This window comes from Maniola hyperantus, chromosome 20 (genome assembly GCF_902806685.2).
Source record: "Maniola hyperantus chromosome 20, iAphHyp1.2, whole genome shotgun sequence".
NCBI classification, from domain to species: domain Eukaryota; kingdom Metazoa; phylum Arthropoda; class Insecta; order Lepidoptera; family Nymphalidae; genus Maniola; species Maniola hyperantus.
The window spans coordinates 7,016,391-7,039,061 of NC_048555.1; the positions used below are offsets into that span (position 1 = coordinate 7,016,391).

At 37.2% G+C, this 22,671-nt stretch overlaps 1 protein-coding gene across 1 annotated transcript in view; it reads left to right on the forward strand.

The window, feature by feature from the left end:
* LOC117991713 (probable peptidoglycan muropeptide transporter SLC46) overlaps window positions 1–22,262 on the forward strand; it is a 28,096-nt gene extending 5,834 nt beyond the window's left edge. Inside the window, exons 2-5 of the mRNA XM_034979314.2 lie at window positions 1,194–1,295; window positions 16,786–17,007; window positions 20,353–20,509; window positions 22,070–22,262. Coding sequence (XP_034835205.1) covers window positions 1,194–1,295; window positions 16,786–17,007; window positions 20,353–20,509; window positions 22,070–22,157 — 569 coding nt within the window. The 3' untranslated portion in view covers window positions 22,158–22,262. The remainder of the gene's footprint in view (window positions 1–1,193; window positions 1,296–16,785; window positions 17,008–20,352; window positions 20,510–22,069) is intronic.
* Window positions 22,263–22,671: the final 409 nt, after the last annotated feature.

The following is a 22,671-nucleotide window of genomic DNA, read 5'->3' on the forward strand; positions in this document are numbered from 1 at the left end:
CATTTTTATTAAATCGCAGGTGTACTCGTAGGTTGTACTATAATAGCGTTATCCCACGACATAATCCGTGTGAGTTTAAAATTCTTGAAAATCCCCTGGGCAGTCTGACTGAGCGGGATAAATAATATCCTATGCCTGTCTTCAGGATGTAAGCTATCATTGTGCCAAATATCGTCAATCTAAATATATAAAAGAAAAAGGTGACTGACTGACTGACTGATCTATCAACGTACAGCTTAAACTACTAGACAGATCGGGCTGGGCATACGCTACTTTTTATCCAGGAAAATTAAAGAGTTCCCACGGGATTTTTAAAAAACCCAAGTTCACGCGGGCGAAGTCGCGGGCATCATCTAGTCTAAATATATAAAAGGATTGACTGACTGACTAATCTGTCAACGCACAGCTCAAACTACTGGACGGATCGGGCTGAAGTTTGGCATGCAGATAACTATTATGACGTAGGCATCCGCTAAGAAAGGATTTTCGAAAATTCAACCTCTAAGGGGGTGAAATAGGGGTTTGAAATTTGTGTGGTCTAAGCGGACGAAGTTGCGAGGATAAGCTAGAAACGATTAAATGGTAAAGCCGTGAAAACGTAAGAGACAGATAAACACATTTTTTCATTTAGGTGGTATAATAAGAGTTTTTGAAAAAGTGTTTTTTTGGATTCCAAATTAAATGCAGTACCTTTCCAAATACATGAGTTGTAAATTTTTAGTTTTTACGTCTAGCGGCACTCAAAGTACTATATTTTATATTAGAATGTCGGTGACGCGACCTTGAAGTTCGTAACCCATCCCAAAATTGCCCAACGCGCCTATAAAATTTTCACTTCATAAATTGCGAAGATGACTTGTTTCCCCAAACATTGGCTAAGTAATTTATTTTATTTTATTCTTTTTATGAGGCAAATTTTTCCATACTCGGATAAAGAATAATACTTACCTACCTACTTATAAGTTTCGTAACTTTTAAGTAGTAAACCGTCTCTTGCAATGCTATTTGCATTAGCATATAGCAACAAACCAATAAACCAACAAACCAACAAACCAACAAACAAACACACTTTTGCATTTATGATAAGGGTACTGATTGCCGTTGCGCAGAATCTGCTAAGCATAATGTTTGCAGATGATGACCGACCGCTCAAAGGGCTCGCTTGACTAATAGATGTTTCGTTTGGAATAAAGGTGAGGCGCAGATGACGTACTGGTTCACCCGCTACAAGTTCAAGTTCACCGAAGTTGACTACAGCTTGTTCCTCACATACTCCGTCCTTGTTGGCTCTATTGGTAAGTGATTTTTGTTTTATTTTTAGGGTTCCGTAACTCAAAAGGAAAACGGAACCTTACTTTGTTGTCTGTCTGTCTGTCTTGAAACCTATAGGGTACTTCCCGTTGACCTAGAATCATGAAATTGGGCAGGAAGGTAGATCTTATAGCAGTCAGGGGAAAAATCTGAAAACCGCGAATTTGTGGTTACATCACAAGAATAAAAATGTGTTCATGAACAACTATTGTTATTTTTAACTTTCAAAGTAAGATTACTATATCAAGTGGAGTACCACATGAAAGGGCTTTACATGTACATTCTAAAACAGATTTTTATTTTTTTTAAGCGTAATAGTTTTTAATTTATTGTGCAAAATGTCGATAAAATACGATTGTAGTATGTGCACGAGTGTGACTCGCACATGGCCGGTTTTTTCGACATTTTGCACGATAAATCAAAAACTTTTATGTATAAAAATAAATTAAAATCTGTTCTTGAATGTACAGGTAAAGCCGTTTCATACGATACCCCACAATCTTACTTTGAAAGTTGAAAATTTGAAATAATTATTTGTTCATGAACACATTGTTTTTGTGATGCAACCACAAATTCACGGCTTCGGATTTTCCCCTTACTCGTGTGCTATAAGACCTACCTGTCAAACATGATTCTAGGTTCAAGGGAAGTACCCTATAGGTTTCTTGACAGATAGACACACAGACAGACAACGAAGTGATCCTATAAGGATTCCGTTTTTACTTTTGGAGTACGGAGCCCTAAAAATTAGTCTTTATACTTTGACGTAAGATTTTTTACACCTTTATTATTTGCCTGCTCTCCCTAAGCCACCATGGTCTAAACTTTATAGTCGTTGATCGTTCCTCCTGTGTTGGAGACAATACGCAGAGAAACTTTCAGCTTTTATAAAATAACAAAGGTCTGGCATGCGCTGGCTCTTAGTACATAAAGTTTTTGCTTATTGTTCTCGGATCTATATCTGATCTTATAGAAGCTTTAAATAGAAGATAGGTAGGTTATTTAAAAAAGAGATCACAAAAGTAACTAAGTACTTCCCTACCTAATTTCTACAGCGCTTTTGATTCTATTCAACGGCTATGCGATTAATAATGTCGTTGTGCAAAATAACATTAAAACGTTCAGAATCGACACTTTTCCAGGCCTTGTTTAAGAAAGTTTCTATTGTGAGTGTTTTAATAACAGCTCTTTAGTCATAGAAATTTCATAATATTCTTGTAAGAGTAATAACTTGTGCAATGAATATTAACGCTGGAATGTGATACAAAACATGGTATATAAAAAGTTGAAAAATTGACATTGTTACCGGAAATATATATATTTCTGTTATTCTATGGAATATCTAGTCATTCCATGAAATACCGGGCTTGTTTTGGCAAAGTAAAAAATATGCAATCTAGTATCGTTGACCATTTCATACATTTCCTGGGCGTTGTATACAATCCCTATTTCCTAGGCACTCTATACAATTCCAAAATTCTCCTAGGAAATGTATAAAGTATAACAGTAAAGTGTAGAATTAGTGAGTAAATAAAAAATAAAACGCAGCTAAACTGAGAATTATGATGGTGTTCATGATGTTCATGAAGATAATGATCACCATAGCCATGATTATCATGGTTATCATCATGATTTTCAGTTTTAAGTATCTGTGTTTTATTTTTCACGACAATGATGATTATGATTATGATGATTATGATGATTATCGTGTATATCGGGACGCGAATAAGAAGTAAGATTTTACTTTTACTTTTTACTTTTGGCTATTTATTTTATTTTAATTTTATTTCATCTAAACGTTATTTTATTATATTGTATACGTACAGTGTATAAATTGCTGGATTTTTATCTGAAAATAAAGATTATTATTATTATTATTTAAAAAAAGTATAACACTTGAATTCCGCTTAAATGTTCACCTATTGAACCGGTTACCCTAATGACAATCCTAGTTTTGGGTTTTAAGAGAATTTATACCCATGAGCAATTTTAGCTCATTTTTGGGCAAGATTAGCCAAGATTAAAAGCTTAGCGTCAAATGTATGCAATTTTGCGGTTCTTGGTGCATTTAATGGAACCTCATATTTCCCTGTTACCTATTTGATTGCGGTTAGACTCAGTCGTAGCGATAAACTCATACAAGTACCTACTAGATCTCCTAAATCTCAGTATGCGATATGCCGCGGGGCATAATTTCTATAATAGCAAGCTTGTAAAAGTATGCATAATATTTAAACTATATTGCCTTTCGAGATTAAAAGAGGGACGTCCAAAAGCTCTTACAGGACCAATATCGAGCTTCCGGTTTTTTTCGCCAGAAACGGGACTTTTCTTTTCCGGAATATTCAACTTTGGTCAAAAGCAAATTTTTAAACGCTAAAACCGTGTAAAGGCTAACGCACATAACCGCTTTGCTAATAAAATACCGATTTGTATCTGCAAAGGACGAGAAGTGTTGTGCAATTATTTATAAACAATATTTATAGGACAACTGCTTGAACATGAATTTGCACTGACATAAAAACCAACTCTTTTTAGGGTTCCGTACCTCAAAAGGAAAAACGAAACCCTTATAGGATCACTTTGTTGTCTGTCTGTCTGTCTGTCGGTCTGTCAAGAAACCTACAGGGTACTTCCTATTGACCTAAAATCATGAAATTTGGTAGGTAGGTAGGCCTTGTAGCAGACATTCGGGGAAAAATCTGAAAACCGTGAATTTGTGGTTACTTCACACCAAAAATAATTTAATTGTGGTCATGAACTGATAATTAGTATTTTCTATTTTCGAAGTAAGATAACTATATTAAGTTAGGTTTCATATGAAAGGTCTTCACCTGTGCATTCTAAAAAAGATTTTAATTTATTTTTATGCATGATAGTTTTTGAATTATCGTGCAAAATGTTGATAAAATACGACTGTAGTACGGAACCCTCGTTGCGCGAGCCTGACTCGCACTTGGCCGGGTTTTTTGGCAATGTATCGTACCGCTATCGCATTGTCACATAACTTGTGGAATATGTCACATAAGTCGTGTTGAAGAGAATTTGTTTAAAATAGGTATTTTAATGATAAGGTATGTTTATGGATGTATCCGAATTTCTCCAGTGCGAAAGTTAACAGGACAGGCTATAATATTCGTTACCTTAGATGCAAGTTATTCACGTATTAAGGTAATGTTTTTTGATGCAAAGTCACGGTTAAAATACCTCGTCAAATATCCTGTGCTCAACATCTCTACGTAGTAGTCTACCCAAAAAAATTTTAAGAACGAAGTAGGTATATATAGTTTGCTACAGGTTGAGATATCAATCGCGGGGTATGAGGTGGGGGGACGCCCCGCACACCCGCACGTCACCCGCGCTATTCCGCACCGGGTTAGCGCGGGGGCCGTGCAGGTGTGCGGGGCGTCCCCACCCTGATTGCCATCTCGACCTGTCACGTAATTCCTAATTCCATGAGCCTACCAAAAGACGGGCCATTTCGATCAAAAAAAAAATCCCTAGTTGCCACTCGTTTTTTGCTAACAACTTGAATCCAGTATCATAACTAGAAGCTTGATAGAACCGATTTTTGTTTGAAATAGCCCTTCTGTTATTATTTTATTTTTGTTAGACCGACTATTAATTTTATCGTTTGTCTGCGATAGGCCATAGAAGGACGGTAAAAGAATAAGAACCCGCAAAACCCGTGTATTCTCTAAGGTGCTGTTAGGCAGGGTTGAGTGGAAAACATTACTTCTGAAAGGACCGCCCTTTGCGCGTTTTGTTTCCCTTCGTCCCTAGGTACTTAGGTAGATAGGCACCACTTCTCTTTATTTCCGCTTCAGTGCAATAGAATCAAAGATTTAATATAAATAACCGGCCAAGTGCGAGTCAGACTCGCACACCAAGAGTTCCGTACTACATTTTTCGACATTTTGCACGATAAATCAAAAACTATTATGCATGTTACTCCACTTGATATATTAATCTTTCTTTGAAAGTTGAAAATACTAATTATTTGTTCATGAACATATTTTAATTTTTTTTGTGATGTACTTACCCAACAAACTCACGGTTTTCGAATTTTTTCCCTTACGTGTGCTAGACCTACCTACTTGCCAAAATTCATGATTGTAGGTCAACGGGAAGTACCCTATAGGTTTCTTGACAGACACGATAGACAGACAACGAAGTGGTCCTACAAGGGTTTCTTTTTTTCCTTTTGAGGTACGGAACCCTAAAAATGACAATCAGTATGGACTGCCGACAGAAGTGAAAATTCAAAAAATAGTGTTTTTTTATAATTTTCAAATTAATTGTAGTAAGTAACCCTCACCACCTGGGTGCATCAGATAACCCGCATGCACAATTGCTCGCTATTTTATAAAAAATATTGTAAATTAAAATCATAAACATAAGTTTAATTTTTACATCTATCGGCACTCCGATCACATTACATTATAATGTCCGTGACACGATCTTGAAGTTTTTATACCCTCAAAATCGCCCAGCACTCCTAAAGGAGTTTTCACTTCAAAAATACTGATTTTTATATATAGCCTACGTATGATTTTTACGGTCTATCAAAACCACCAAATTGAAATAAAATTAAAAATGCTGTGAGTATCTGATGAAATATTTTCAAGTAGGTAGGTAAATGAGCAGTTTTTGCCAAAGTTATTCTATTATTACGTCTAATATTAAATTATGATGTAACTTAAGTATGTGTCGCAATTTGAAGGTGATTTTAATGTAATTGTTCGTTTGCATCATAGTCTAGGTATGATGTAAAATTAAAGCATTACTGCATAGGAACAGATAACACACGTCATGTCTAATAGTCTCATAATGCATGTTTTACAGACATCTTGAAAGTAATTCATCATCATCATAATAATCATCATTATCAACCAATTATAGACATCCACTGCTGGACATACCTAGGTCTCTAGTAGGGACTTCCACACACCACGGTTTTGCGCCTCCTGAAACCAGCGACTCCCTGCGACACGTTTGATGTCGTTTGTCCACCTAAGGGGGGTGTCTTCCAACGCTGCACTTTTCGGTGCGAGATCGCCATTCGAGCACCTTGGGACCCCAACGTCTAACGGTTTTTCGAACTGTGAGCCCTGCCCATTGCCACTTCAGCTTCATAACCCGTTGAGCTATGTCGGTTACTCTAGTTCTCCTACGAATCTTCTCATTTCTCTAGATCACGTAGAGAAACGCCTAGCATAGCTCTCTCCATCACCCGCTGAGTGACCCTGAGCTTTCTTATGAGGCCAAACCGACCACGCACTGTTCGAAGACTTTGGTCTTCAAACACTGAGGAATTTGAACAAGAAGACATCTTCCTGAACGCTGCCTAGCCAAGTTGAATTCGGCGGCTGACTCTTTTCTCGAAATATTTACATAATGTCGTTAAATATGCATGCAATTATGCATAATATTAATTATGTCTGTCAATTGTTGCTATGCAGTACCTACTAAACTAATTTTGCTTTTATTTTACATCATAATAATTTAATGTACAGCTAATTATAATAATAATAAATCGTGATTAGCAAATACTTGTACTAATGATTGTGACCTAGTAGTGACGGCACATGTCAATTGTGATGGTGATGGTTAAGCAACTTTGACCCATGTCGGTAATTAGTTAATTAATAATAATTAGTAATTAGATACGGTGTACTCATTTGCCGATTAACTTTAAAGGTCTGAATGTGATATTTTAGGTACTTTTCCTCGAGCTTCGGAAAGATACCTTTACCTACCTACTCAAATTAAAATAATTTTAATAATAATAGAAACATTGTAAAATACTTAGGTATTATGTTTCATCATCCAAAAATGAATAATACAGCCTCACGATAAAAAAATTATAAGCGTCCTTCTGGTAGTCTACTAACTAAAGCCTGTATTATTATTGTAGTCTAAAATAATATCATGTAGGTATATACCTACCTACGAATACCTAGATACCTCCACAGTTCATACGTGTTGTCTACTATAAAATAGTTGCCTAGACAAGTACCTACCTATATCTTAATCTACATACCTACCTACATATTACGCATATAATATAAATTGAATATTATTAATGTAATTATAATAATTTCATTGTTCAAATCCATTGTTACTATGGTAAAAAGATACCTACAGGCAGTGGCGTGCACAGTGTTTAAAGCCAGGGTAGGCATTAGTTAGGTAGGAACCAGTTTACTGGCAGGTCATAATGAAAAATATGCATTGATCTATTACAACCGGGGTAAGCAGTGCATTTATGCCTCTATGACCTGCACGCTACTGCCTACAGGTATACTTTGAATCACAGTATAACGCTTTAGGTACCTACTTAATTAGATCACAAATTAATTAGACTCATTATTCCAAGATTGTTTTAAGTACTTACAGTATTTTTAATAATATTAAACTCACCTTGTTAAACGTATGCAATAAAATTTCCAAAAAATATAAAAACCGACTTCAATAACCCCAAACACTAAAAAGTAGTAAATAATTTAATTTATTACCCAATATATTATGTATACAAGAGTTATTGTAGTTCTATAGTAATATTTTTTGGAGCCGGTGCCAATTAGCCGCCAGAACCGTCTATCTACTCTTCATAATATTGTTTTGTGACTCCACATTGGCAAATCATTGGCATAATAAATTAAATTATTTTCTACTTTTTAGTGTTTGTGGTTATTGAAGTCGGTTTTTATTTTTTTTTATTTTTTTTTATTTCACATTTTTTACTGGCCCCATTGTACTAAACTATGATATGCCTGGCTAAAAACGTACTGTTTACTAAGCTATTACACTGATCGCGAGCAATTTACTCTTATCCACTGAGGAGTTCTGTTCTCCATCTCCGAAGATATTCATCAGATCTTTACCGAAGTAAAATAGACCTCTCAAGTGTGTCCTACCAAACAAAAAAAGAATCATCAAAATCAGTTTATATTTGGCTGAGAAATCGCGTAACAAACATACAAAAAACATACATTTCAATTGAGAACCTCCTCCTTTGTTGAAGTCGGTTAAAAATATGCTATGCCTGGTTAAAACCCTACTGTTTACAAAGCTATTACACTGATCGCGAGCAATTTACTCTTATCCATTGAGGAGTTCCGTTCTCCATCTCCGAAGATATTCATCAGATCTTAATCAACTTGAAATGGGACCACCTCTGAAGAATGTCATACAAAACAAAAAAGAATCATCAAAATCGGTTCATAATTGACGGAGTAATCGCGTAACAAACATACAAAAAAAAATACATACAGAGAACCTCCTCCTTTTTTTGAAGTCAGTTAAAAATAAAATTACTAGCTGACCCGTCGATTCTTTGTTTTTTTTAATACTTACAATTTTTTTAATTTTTCTCTCAGTAAGAACCATCCTCGTACTTCAAGGAATATTTTAAAAAAAGAATTAGCGAAATCGGTTCAGCGGTTCTAGAGATTTGCGATGAGCAACAACATTTAGTTGTTCATTTTTATATTATAAGAAGATATCAAAACGGAATACCCAAAATCTGTTTATATAACCAAAAGAAGAAATAGGTATTATTTAAAAGTACCTCGGTTTAACATCCATGACGGTATTTCTTTACATCACCATATTACCATTTACCACCAAACAATCAAAATACGACCGCCTGGAAAACAAAGGGCATTCGCGGACTGAATGGGGCAGATGAGGTGCTGTTGGGCCCGGGCCTCGACTCAAGGGGGGAAATTAGAGCAAGTTTGGAGTTGAAGGCCCTCTTAAAAAACTAAAGAGCGAAAAAGATATGAATAAGATTGGTTCTGTAAAATAAGGAAAAAAATTCATGTTAATTCGTTCACGTATATTTAATTAAATGCTTAACGGAGTAGGTGGCAAATCCGCGAAAAGTAAATATAAAAGATAACGGGGGCCTCATTTGACATCTTTTACTCATTAAATTGCATCGATGTATAAGTTGGCCCTGGTTCTGCTTAGTCATAGTTCCATCAATCATACCATCATGCCCAGGCATTATATTAGTCTATGTGCCCAGGGCAGCCACATATTTAAAGAATTGTAGTGCTATGTGTGTAAAAATCTCTAATGCAATTCCTAAATCTGTAACTGCACTACCAGTAAACAAATTCAAAAATGCATTAAAAAAGTGGCTGTCGCAAAATGTATTTTATTCTGTTGTTGAGTTTTTAAAATTTTATGCACAAGAATTAAAATGAATTCGATTGTGTTATTATATTATTGACTGACATTTATATCATTGACACAATCCATACTAATATTATAAATGCGAAAGTGTGTCTGTCTGTCTGTCTGCTAGCTTTTCACGGCCCAACCGTTCAACCGATTTTGATGAAATTTGGTAGAGAGTTAGCTATCCCGGTATATCCCGGGGAAGGACATAGGCTACTTTTTATCGCGGAAAATTAAAGAGTTCCCAAGGGATTAAAAAAATCTAAATCCACGCGGTTGAAGTCGCGGGCATCATCTAGTATTATATACTTATCTAATCTATTAGCTTTATGAAAATGTACTAGGTACCTACTTTGTCAAAACATTTGTACGTCAGGGTTTCCTGACTGGATAATAATATGTTGGCTTAACTCTCTATTGTAACAACTTGTCTTCCATTTCATTTCATTTATTTCATTTCATTTCATTCATTTCAAATTCACTTTGAATTCAAAAGTCTTTGAACCCTTTACTTTTGCACCATGGCTTAGAATAATTAGCTAAGCTATGAAAATATAGTTAAGCCGAATTGCCGAATTTCGCTGCCCATCCTATTAATGCGTTCATTAATTACCTACCTAGTGAAACTAAAAAGATAAAGCAAAGTACTCTGTGGATAAAGCCGACCGCATTATGAAACGATTAAAGGTATGATTCCGAACCACGCTGCACGCAGCGGTGCTGCCGCAACAGTGCTGTCACCAGCTGTCACAGTCCTGTCGCGGCACTACTGGTCCCCACTCCCCATACAATCTCTATAAGCTTATATGACATTACATTCCGAGCTAGGCAGCAATGTCGCGGCAGCAACGGTATAATAACATTGTAAATTGAAAAATTAAAAAGAGCAACCGCCGAGTTTCTTGCTGGTTCTTCTCGGTAGGAACGGCATTCCGAACCAGTGGTAAATGGTAAATTAAAACTACCTGACTATTCATAAGCACTTTTAAAAAGTTTACATGAATAAAAAAAAAAAAAAAAAAAAAAACAACGTAGCGGAAAATTGCTGCCTAGCTCGGAATGTAATGTCATATAAGCTTATAGAGATTGTATGGAGACCAGGGGCCCTACCGCGGTTGTTTGACAGCTACAATGTCACGATCACAATCATCTCTGATTGGTTAACGCTCGCTCACTATTGGCCACAATGCATTGTTGCAACAAGAATAGCACAAATTCAGCCAATCAGAACAATTGAGATTGTAATAATGATTGATGCAGGTTTTAGACAATCGCCCTACAGTTGTGCCGCGGCCCGCGTCAGGACTGTGACAGCTGGTGACAGCACTGTTACGGCAGCACTGCTGCGTGTAGCGTGGTTAGGAATCATACCTTAACGAACCGCGAGCAATGCATCGTCAGACAATACGCCCTATCGGAAAATGCATTGCAAATGTTATAAAATAGCTATTTTATTTGTATATACTTACTAAGTTAATCACGATTTATGCGTGATGTCGTCAACATTGCCAACTTGACTCATTGATTGCTTTTTGTAGGTACTTTAAGCGACGTGTTAAAGTACCTAGCCTAGGTCCTAGGTAGTAGGTATACCTACCTATTTCATCACTGGCTTCACGGACTTTTACGAAACAAAGAAAAATTCGTTTGGTTTTACCTTTTTTCTGTTGTGAATTAAAATTACCTACTTAACTTGATTATTTTGTTTATTTTTGCAACAATGAGTCACGGGTTTACGGAAACCGAGAATTATATTCTTTAATAAAGATTTAGCGGTGTTTGTTTGCGATGTTGATATTGTGGTATTTTAACAGTATGGGGCAATCCATAAAACCATACAGGGAAACTGTCTTAGGGACAGTCAGATTTTTTTTTGGATTTTTTTTGGGATAGGCAGTATTTTTACGGTCAAGCGTGAGTTGTCCATAAAAATAAATAAAACAGACTAAGTAATTTTTTTTAATCGACTCAATTTCATGCAATAATCATCTCAGTGTACCGGAAGAAAAAATCGGGACGGCAGTCAGTATCCCTTGTATCCCTACGTTGAAATAATCGGGACATGCAATGGAAACGTGTCCTACGCGAATCCTAAACTATACTAACTATAGCTTATTCCCGCGACTTCTCCCGCGTGTACTACACAAATGTCAAAATTTGACCCCTTTAGGGGTTGAATTTTCAAAAATCCTTTCTTAGCGGATGTCTACGTCATCGTCATAATATCTATCTGCATGCCTTCAGCCCGATCCGTCCAGTAAGTAGTTTGAGCAGTGCGCTGATAGATCAGTCAGTCAGTCAGTCCTTTTTTATAAGACTAGCTGATGCCCGCGACTTTGTCTGCGTGGAATTAGGTTTTTTTAAAATCCCGTGAGAACTCTTTGATTTTCCGGGATCAAAAGTAGCCTATGTCACTCTCCCAGGTCTTTATCTATACCCATGCAAAAAATCACGTCAATCCGTTGCACCGTTACGCCGTGATTGAAGTACAAACCAACTAACCAACACACTTTCGCATTTATAATAAGGGTAGGTACCTACTGATATAGATTTGTAAATAAATAAAAATAAAGAAAAAGTATTCGAAATACAATTTTTTTTATTGGATGCCAAGTTAGCCCTTACATTCCAATTTCAAATGGAAATGGGCTAACTTTAAGTTTTATTAAATCCCCGTATCGATTATGCTGCATTTTACTGGCAGGCTAAGCCGACACCACGGCTTTGCCGGTAGGATAACTAAGTAAGGTAACTAATTTCAGCTGAAGCCAGACCTTAGCCAATTTAGAAATTTTAAATTCCCAAATTGAACCCGGCACCGCCGCGCGCCGCCCACCTAAGACCACATCGCACACCACTACACGATCAGGGAGGCCGACAAAAATATCAAAACCTCGGTAGTAAAGAAGACCACATGAACTGTCCATTCAGTGTTTTTAGGGTTCCGTATCTCAAAAAAAAGGAACCCTTATAGGATCATTTCGTTGACTGTCTCTGTGCTTGTCCGTCTGTCCATCTGACGTGTCTGTCAAGAAAACCTATAGGGTACTTCCCGTTGACTTAGAATCATGAAATTTTGCAGAGTAGGTCTTATAGCACAAGTAAAAAAACCAGCCAAGTGCGAGTCAGGCTCGCGCATTGAGGGTTCCGTACTACAGTCGTATATTTTCGACATTTTGCACGATAATTCAAAAACTATGATGCATAAAAATAAATAAAAATCTGTTTTAGAATGCACAAGTGAAGACCTTTCATATAATACCCCACTTGATATAGTTACTTACTCCGAAAATTGAAAATACTAATTATTAATTCATGACTACAATTTAATTTTTTTTTGTGATCTAACCCTAAATTCACGGTTTTCAGATTTTTCCCCAAATATCAGCTATAAGATCTACCTAACTGCCAAATTTCATGATTCTAGGTCAACGGGAAGTACCCTGTAGGTTTTTTGACAGACAGACAGACAGACAGACAGACAACAAAGTGATCCTATAAGGGTTCCGTTTTTCCTTTTGAGGTACGGAATCCTAAAAATAAATCCGAAAACCGTGAATGTGTGGTTATATCACAAAAAAAATTTAAAATGTTTTCATGAACAAATAATTAGGTAGTTTTAAATTTTTAAGATAACTATGCCAAGTGGGGTATAAAACAGATTTTTATTTATTTTTATGCATAATAGTTTTTGATTTATTGTGCAAAATGTCGAAAAAAATACCCCAGTACGGAACTTTCGGTGCGCGTCTGACTCGCACTTGGCCAGTTTTTTATATTCTTTGCCAGACACAATATCAAACGCAGTAGTTTTTGGTTTGTTTTATTTTAAGCTGGCTGTCTGTTTGGCTTGCTCATAAATGCGTACTCTTAATGAAGAACACATAAATTATTAAGATCGTATCAGGTAATATTACTGTATCTATCTATTCTAGAACAATATTATGTTAAATAATAATTATTTTCCTCTCATGCTTAACGAACCATAAGTGAAAAATTATTATAATTACTTAGGTATACCTACCTAAAGTTATTTTTATTCGGTCTCCTTTGAGGAGATAATTTATATCTACGGTTATTATTTTCAAAGTCCTTATAATAATATTACCTATGTCAAAAGATTTATTTTATAAGATTTTTATTCATAGACAGACAGATAAACTGGATGAAACTATAAGATATTATATAAAATATATAAAAGCATTCATTTTTAGGGTTCCGTACCTCAGAAGAAAAAAAAGAACCTTTATAGGATCACTTTGTTGTATGTCTGTCTGTCTGTTTTTCGTGTCTGTCAAAAAACCCTATAGGGTACCCCTTGTAGAGCTAGGATCATGAAATTTGGTCGGTAGGTAGGTGTAGCACAAGTAAAGGAAAAAATCCGAAAACCGTGAATTTATGGTTACATCACAAAAAAAAGTTAAAATGTGTTATTACATGAAATAATAATTAGTATTTTCAATTGTCAAAGTAAGATAATTCTATATCAAATGTGGTATCATTTAAAAGGGCTTCATCTGAACATTCTAAAACAGAATTTTGATTTATTTTTATGCATAATAAATTTTGATTTATCGTGCAAAATGTCGAAAAAATACCATTCCTCCCCGCTTATCTCCGAAGTTCACCAATTGAAAAATCTGAAATAATTATGGTCAATAGAAGTATATATGATATATTTTACATAAAAAATAAAACTAACGCTGAAAATCATATTTTTTGATACTAACAATAAACCTCTACAAACAAAGTTAGTTTTGCGGTTTGTTAATAAAAGTGATTCTTACCGTTTTACTTCTTCTGTAGTACGGAACCCTAGGTGCGCGAGTCCGACTCGCACTTGACCGGTTTTTTTCAATTAGGTACCGGAAGTTTCCGTTGCGATGTTTGATTTCTGATATACATTTTGTTCTTACTATTTAATCGTTATTAGTTAGCTTGATAGCATTTACATAGAAAGAGCTCTCTCAGCAAAAATAAATATAATTATTGTGTCAATTGGCTTAATAGGTAGGTAAGTAAATGAAGATAGTTGTTTACTTTGTAAACATTACTAGGTATTGTGGGAAATTCTTAATAGCACAATCATTATTTCAAAATGATGACGAACTTACATCTATTGTTTTTGTATCCTTTACTCTCACGCCCGTGTAAAAAATCTTTTAAACAAATATAAAAGCCAAAAAGGAATATAATTCACTTACATACATTATTTACCGCAGCTTTGGAACGGACTTGGTATTAACATCAACGGCGAGTACAACACTCACCTTCGATTTACCGATGACATAGTCGCTATTGCAGAGACTCTGGAAGACCTCAATACAATGCTCAGTGACCTTATCAGAGCTTCTCAGCAGGTGGGCCTAAAAATGAACATGAGTAAGACGAAAATCATGTCTAATGTCCGGCCCCACCCAGTAATCGTTGAGAGCTCTGCACTCGAAATTGTAGACGAGTATATATACCTAGGACATACAATCTAGTTGGGTAGGTCCAATTTCGAGAAAGAGGTCAACCGCCGAATCCAACTCGGTTGGGCAGCGTTCAGGAAGCTTCGAGATGTCTTCTTGTCCAAAATTCCTCAGTGCTTGAAGACCAAAGTCTTCGAACAGTGCGTGTTGCCAGTGATGACATATGGATCCGAGACATGGTCGCTAACTATGGGCCTCATAAGAAAGCTCAGAGTCACTCAGCGGACGATGGAGAGAACTATGCTTGGAGTTTCTCTACGTGATCAAATCAGAAATGAGGAGATCCGTAGGAGAACTAGAGTAACCGACATAGCTCAACGGGTTGCGAAGCTGAAGTGGCAATGGGCGGGGCACATAGTTCGTACAACCGATAGACGTTGGGGTCCCAAGGTGCTGGAATGGCAACCTCGCACCGGAAGACACAGCGTTGGAAGACCCCCCCACTAGGTAGACGGACGACATCAGACGAGTCGCAGGGAGCCGCTGGATTTAGGTGGCATAAGACCGTGGCGTGTGGAAGTCCCTACAAGAGACCCATGTCCAGTAGTGGACGTCTATCAGTTGATAATAATAAAGTTTTTTATTAAAGGCAAAATAACCCAGTATACATAATACATATTATTCATAAAATATACCATTATAAAAATAAAAATAACATAAAGTAAAATGAACTAAGTACATGTACATGATATGATGATGATGAATTCGCAGATATGACAATTGGGATGGTTTCAGTGAACTCCACAATTCCACATGCCATATGTCGGTAACCTCATGAGCCAGATCGAAATCTATTATTTTTAACTTTACGGTATTTTCGCAATTTTTCAAAATGTATATTTAAATTATGTTACGATAAAACAGGCAAACATACCTAATAATATAGAGTTATTATATTATTATTATCTTTAATAAATCACTTGTAGGAAGAGGAATAGTTAATAAGCATGAAACAGTCAACTTTGGATAAGATTAAATCATTTTCGTGATCTTAGCCTTGAACGATATTTTTTGCGACAGCTTCAAGAATTTGTCTGTGCTTGAAGTTGCGGACGGGTTGGTCATAAAAAAAATACGGGCCGAATTGAGAACCACATCGTTGGTGCGTGGATGTGCGGTGGGGGACCTCCTGAAGGGTACCTGGTGAAGGTTCCGCCTCGGCGGACGTCGTTTGCTCGGTCGTGGTTGATTGCTTAGGTGTCCCCGTGACCAAATCGCCAGGTGACACGCACCGGCGAGTCCCATTTTCCTTCCCTTCAGTTGGCTGGGCTGGCTGGCTGGCTAGCTGGCTATGATGATTAATCATGAAACATTCTCATTACCACAGTGAATAAACCGATCGTCAGCTGCGCCAGAATAGAAGCGGAGGGCGTAGTACCTTGTCATAGTGTCAAGCGTTATTTCATGGTTCTTTACCACTAGGAATACGAAATTTCAATGTAATAAATTATGTACCATATAGTGGATTTAAACAACAAATACTGGAAAAAACAACCAAAACGTAATGTTTAAACTGTGACCAAAACAAATGAACTTTTTTTGGGTTTTCTTTTACGGTTTATTGCGATGTCTAACTCGGAAATGAAATATTTCATACATTCAAAATAATTAATTTGTTGTTCATAATTATGTACGGAACCCTATAGAGCGAGGCTCGACTCGCTCTTGGCCTGTTTCTAACATAATTCCTCAATTCATTCATCTTATGTGGTAAAATTTTAGTTAACCGACTGCATAAGAGAAATGGCAATGTTTTAAATCTACCGTAATTACTTAATTAGTGAATAATTTATGCCCGTTTGTTGTGCAGGTTCCTTCATAACTATATACTTGTTCAGCAAGCGATGGAACATAGAGGACAGCATTATCGGCATAGTGGCCTGCCTCAGCCGAGTGGCCGCGAGTATTGTGTACGCAATGGCCCCCAGCAGAACGGTGTACTTCCTGGGGCCTGTTCTCGACATGTTCAGTTCGGCGGGAGCTACATCACTACGGTCCATTGTTACGAAGCTTGTGAAAGCTGATGAAGTTGGTAAGTCAACTTTAGTTACAGTTTACTTTTTTTTTTTTTTAATAGATATAGCGAGCAAACGAGTAGGCGGGTCACCTGATGTTAAGTGATTACCGCCGCCTATGAACATTTGCAGCACCAGAGGAACCGCCGATGCGTTGCCGGCCTTTTAGGAATTTATTGGTCCGCCCCTTGAATAACCCCATGTTATAATCTAGTGGGAACACCGCCGATGGGAGTTGGTTCCACAGTTTGCACGTGCGTGGAAAGAAGGATCTGGCGCAGCGGACGGTCGAAGTGCACCAGACACCCAGGTGGTGAGTGTGTCATTCGGTGGCGCGCGGTCACCGTAAGGTCACTTTAGTTTAGTTGCACCTGCACAGTGCACAGCCCCCGCGCTAGCCCGGTGCGGGAGAGCGCGGGTGACATACGGGTGTGCGGGGCATCCCCCTGCCTCATACACCGATTGCGATCTCAACCTGTCGCGGACTATACCTACCTATTAACAAAGTATTTTCCAAACGGCATAAAAATATCAAATTCAAGTTTCTACCATGTGAAGAATGGCAAACATTTTTATTTTATACATAATATATTATTATATTATAACATTATTACACATATTATTATATTTTGTGTCTATATACCTATACCGTCGATCTATTATAATATACCTAATACCTACACGATTCTTTTTTTTTTTTTTTTTTTATTCAGATACAAGTTAGCCCTTGACTGCAATCTCACCTGGTGGTAAGTGATGATGCAGTCTAAGATGATAGCGGGCTAACCTGGAAGGGGTATGGCAGTTTTTATTAAACCCATACCCCTTTGGTTTCTACACGGCATCGTACCGGAAAGCTAAATCGCTTGGCGGCACGGCTTTGCCGGTAGGGTGGTAACTAGCCACGGCCGAAGCCTCCCACCAGACCAGACCAGAAATTTAGAAATTATAAAATTCCAAATCCCTGCCAGGAATCGAACCCGGGACCTCCCACTATTAAGACCACAGCGCTCACCACTGCGCCAGGGAGGTCGTCAAATTCTGAAATTAAAATGGAAAAACTAACAAGTCTGGCCGCTATTCCGTTGTTCGTAATATCACTTCTTGTTCAAAGACAATCAATAGGTACCTACCCATAATATTGAACGCGACAGTGTGTTTGTTAGTTGATTTGCTTTTCAATCATGCCGCTAGGAAGCAACGAAGCAACGGATTGATGTGATTTTTAGCCTTGCGTATATATCCCTTTAGGGTGCCAACTGCCAACAGGGCCCTTTACTAACTGACTGACTGACTGATCTATCAAAGCACAGCTCAAATTTCTAGACGGATCGGGCTGAAATTTGGCATGCAGATAGCTATTATGACGTAGGCATCCGCTAAGAAAGGATTTTTGAAAGTTCAACCCCTAAGGGAGTGAAATAGGGGTTTGAAATTTGTGTAGTCCAAGCGGCCGAAGTCGCGAGCATAAGCTAGTCCTATATTATATATTCATGCAAACAATAACACCAGGTTTACATGCACAAAAGCACATAGTGCGGTATGCGTTTGTTTATTGTGTACACGCACTATGACAGGTGTTCTATTGAAACGTTGATAAAATATGACGTGGCTCTAATTTACTTAAACTACAGTAGAAATAGAGCAATTGATACTGACCCAGTATTATAACAACTTCATTATAACGCGTAAAATTTAAAATCCTCACGCGTCATTTTAACTTTTGTGTCAAATGTCATGTCAAAAGTACGATTTTAGTTCGAGTACGAGATTAGGGTTCCGTACCCCATAAAATAAAAGGAAAAAGGAACCTTTATAGGATCACTTCGTTGTCTTTATGTCTGTCGTGTCTGTCAAGAAACCTATACCTAGGGTAGGTAGGTACTTCCCGTTGATCTAGAATCATGAAATTTTGCCGGTCGGTAGATCTTATAGCACACATGAGGGAAAAATCCGAAAACCGTGAATTTGTGTTTACATCACAAACAAAATTAAAATGTGTTCATGAACAAATAATTAGTACTAATAGGTAGTATTTTCAATTTCTACTAATAGGTAGTATTTTCAATTTTCGACGTAAAATTAATATACCTACCAAGTGGGGTATCATATGAAAGCGCTGTACATTCTAAAACAGATTTTTATTTATTTGTATGCATGATTTAATTATTTTTTACTTTTTAGTGTTGGTGGTTATTGAAGTCGGTTTTTATTAAATTATTATATTATGTTCAAATCCATTCAATAGCTTCAGCGTGAAGCGTGTACAGACAGACAAAATTAAAAAATCTGTTTTGGGCTCTTAGTTTTATTACATCTAAGTATAGATTATTGTCTCCCGGCTCCCATAGATCACTCGAGTCGTATTTACGTAGATATAGTTAGGAAATTATACCAAAATCAGGTTTCGTCCAATTACAAAAAAAAAATGCATTAATAAACAGACTCGTTTTGTCGTATTATTTTAACGTAGAACGTGTTTTAACAACGCTTTTCGGTAATTTTTTGCAGTTAACGGCTTTTTAATATAGGACGGCACTATTAGTTACTGCCTGCATGTCGTATGAGGTGTTTAGTGTTAAGACCCATCTATAGGTATGTATATATAATTACTATCGTAATGAAACTATCTTACCCAATTCGCCGAATTAGGAAGTCCTTTCAACGTGACTATTAGTTAATACCTCTACTTACCTACTATTTAGGTATTAGGTAGTTTGGTATCTTTATGGGCAGTTCATGCAAAAACAACAAATTTCGAAATACTAGGTAAGTATTACCTACCTTTGTAAAATGTTATCAAAGAGTAATAAATAAGTAATACCTGCCAACCTTGCAATTACAGAAATTGCTTTTTACCACAATCGAACTGCCAGCTCATTGTTAATTTGTGACGGATCCGAAGATAATTTAACAGTGGAATTTACACGGGAAATGATTTTTTGAAAAATAAAACCTGCGCAGTGCAGACACTATTGTGTTGTGGTGATTTTACATCTCACTGATAAATCCAGCCAGAGGACCCGCACTCGTATTTCCATCTTTCTTGTACAAACATTCTTGCAAATAAATGATTATTTATTTATTTATTTATTTATAGGCCGCATCCCTGTATAGAACGCGCCTAGCGCGTGCGAGCCGCATACCTACGCGTTACGTAATACACAACACATTCGTTTGCCGCAGTTAAAGTGCTAATAATTACAACATGGGGTTATTCAAGGGGCGGTCCAACAAATACCTGAAAGGCCTGCAACACATTGGTGGTTCCTCAATCCTCTAGTGCTTCAAATGTTCATGGGCATCAGGTTAAGCGGCTTATTAGCTCTCTATTTTTATTTTAAAAAACTTTTTTTTTTCAGGTAAAGCGAGCTCTCTAATCAGTATATCAGAGGCCTTGGTACCTGTGATCTACTCGCCCGTCTACAGCAAGGTGTACCTCAGTACGTTGTCAACGTTCGCCGGCGCTTTCTACCTCATAAGCGCCGCGCTAGCCGTCCCTGCCATAGTTATTTATTTGTAAGTCAACCTTATCTATATACAGTTCTTGCAATTCACGAAGGCGAGTAAACTTTACTTGTGGTTACGTCGAATACACGGACAGCGCGTAAGTGTGCATGCACGTCGTCGGACCAATCAATCGCGAGCAAGCGCTCGCAAACGCACACATTTACTGTATCTACCTTACTTATACCGATACGACTTACACCCAAGCATGAACCGCTCGCCCTCGTGAAATGCATCAACTATACTTAGCCCACGTACAGCAAATAGTACGTTGAGGTGTACCTCAGGCGCTTTCTACCTCATAAGCGCCTCGATAGCCGTCCTAATATACTTAGATTCAGTTCCTTGCACAAAAAATAATACACGCATACGTGCCCAGTGTTATATCTTGTTATGCAGTTTCCATCGCACCGCGCTGGCTTCGCACGTTGTTTCAAGTTTCATGACCTCCTGTCGTCGTGAAGTCCTAGCTTCGCTACCTCGTAATACCAACCTATATTTCAACACCTCCAGCAAAAAGAGACCTTGCGGTCACTGATATCATGCCCTTTAGTGTCGAAGCACTCCGATTTCTAATAACAATCAAAACCTTGAACCGAATTTTCTATTTAAGTGTAATGTAAAAAAAGATACCTTAAAAGGCCTTGTTTTTTCCCCCATAGTAGAAAGTGAAGTGTTGTGTATTTTAGTCGTCATATTGCAAAAAGTTTGTGACGAAAACAGTTCTATTTATACCTAACTGAACCTAATCACTGACTTCTACTAATACAGAACCTACGCAGCAGAATATATTGTACATCGACCTTTAGAAAGAGATAGCGGTTTGATAGAGCGTTGTCCTTGTCGTTGAGACCGACAAAACGTCACAAGAGTGACAGACACAACGCTCTACAAAGACGAAATCTCATTGTCAAGGTCTATGTATTACATTTCTTGCCGGCTACTGTACACGATTGCCTACCTGAGCCAACCTATGAAGCAACTTGATTTTCGTCACCGTGGCCTCCATTTTAGTGACGTCAGCACTAGACTGAAGTTTCAAGCTGATGGTATATTTTTATTCTGGCTGACGTCAAAATGACGTCATTTCGATGTTAATGAGACATGGTTCCAGCGCAATAGCAATTTGCGTGACTTATAGTAGCAGCGAGCGTATACTTGGAACTTTTAACTCTTAGTAAAGGCCTGAGAAAAAAACAAGACTGAATAGGCACCTTCTAGATAGACGCGTCCCATCTTAGGTACGTTAGTACTATTATATTATTCTGTGTCTTAGGCCACATCATCACTTTCCATCAGGTGTGATTGTGGTCAATCATTTGCCTATTAATGAATTAAAAAAAGTCAAAGTAACGCTTAGCTGTATATAGACTATCTATTTTTATTTTACGAATGACTAGCTTATGCTCGCGACTTCATCCGCGTGGACTACTAACACTTTTACCCCCTTAGGGGTTGAATTTTCAAAATAGCTATCTGTAGTAGTTTGAGCTGTGCGTTGATAGATCAGTCAGTCAGTCACCTTTTCTCTTTATATATTTAGATTTTAACGCTTTTTTCTCTTATTTCCAGAAGCCTGTATATTTTACGAAGAAAAGAAATCGAGCAGAGCAAGTCCGCCGAAAGTAAATCCAAGGAGAACGAAGTTACCCGATTTTAGTGAACTATCAATACCCATATTGTATATAATTTATTGTTTAACTTTTAGTCCTAGCCTATTATGTACCTACCACAAATTCTCAATAAAGTTAAGGTTGTATTGAAACGTTTATTTTATTTTCCGAGGTTTTTACTACCTACCGATAAAAAATAGCGAATGCGCACAACACATAGGTACCTAGTTACCTACGCGCGAACTTTTTCTCGGTTAAAAAAAACACATGAATCAGGTAAGTATTTTATTAATTAAAATTTTATGTACAGTATTTTACCTAGATATGCTACAAAATGTACACTATAAAAGTAATATTTATGTTTCCGTGTGTTTTATTACTTATCATTAGTTTAGTTATCATTAGTTTATGATTCCGTGGCGTCACCCGGTTCAGGGTACCAGCTGAAAATCAGCGCTGTATGTTCTTGTGCAACAAGGCATACAGCATAATGCTGAGCTGGGACCCTTTTTTCGGGTTGTGCCACACAATATTGTTCCGGCGCTTCTTTTGCTTGTTCTC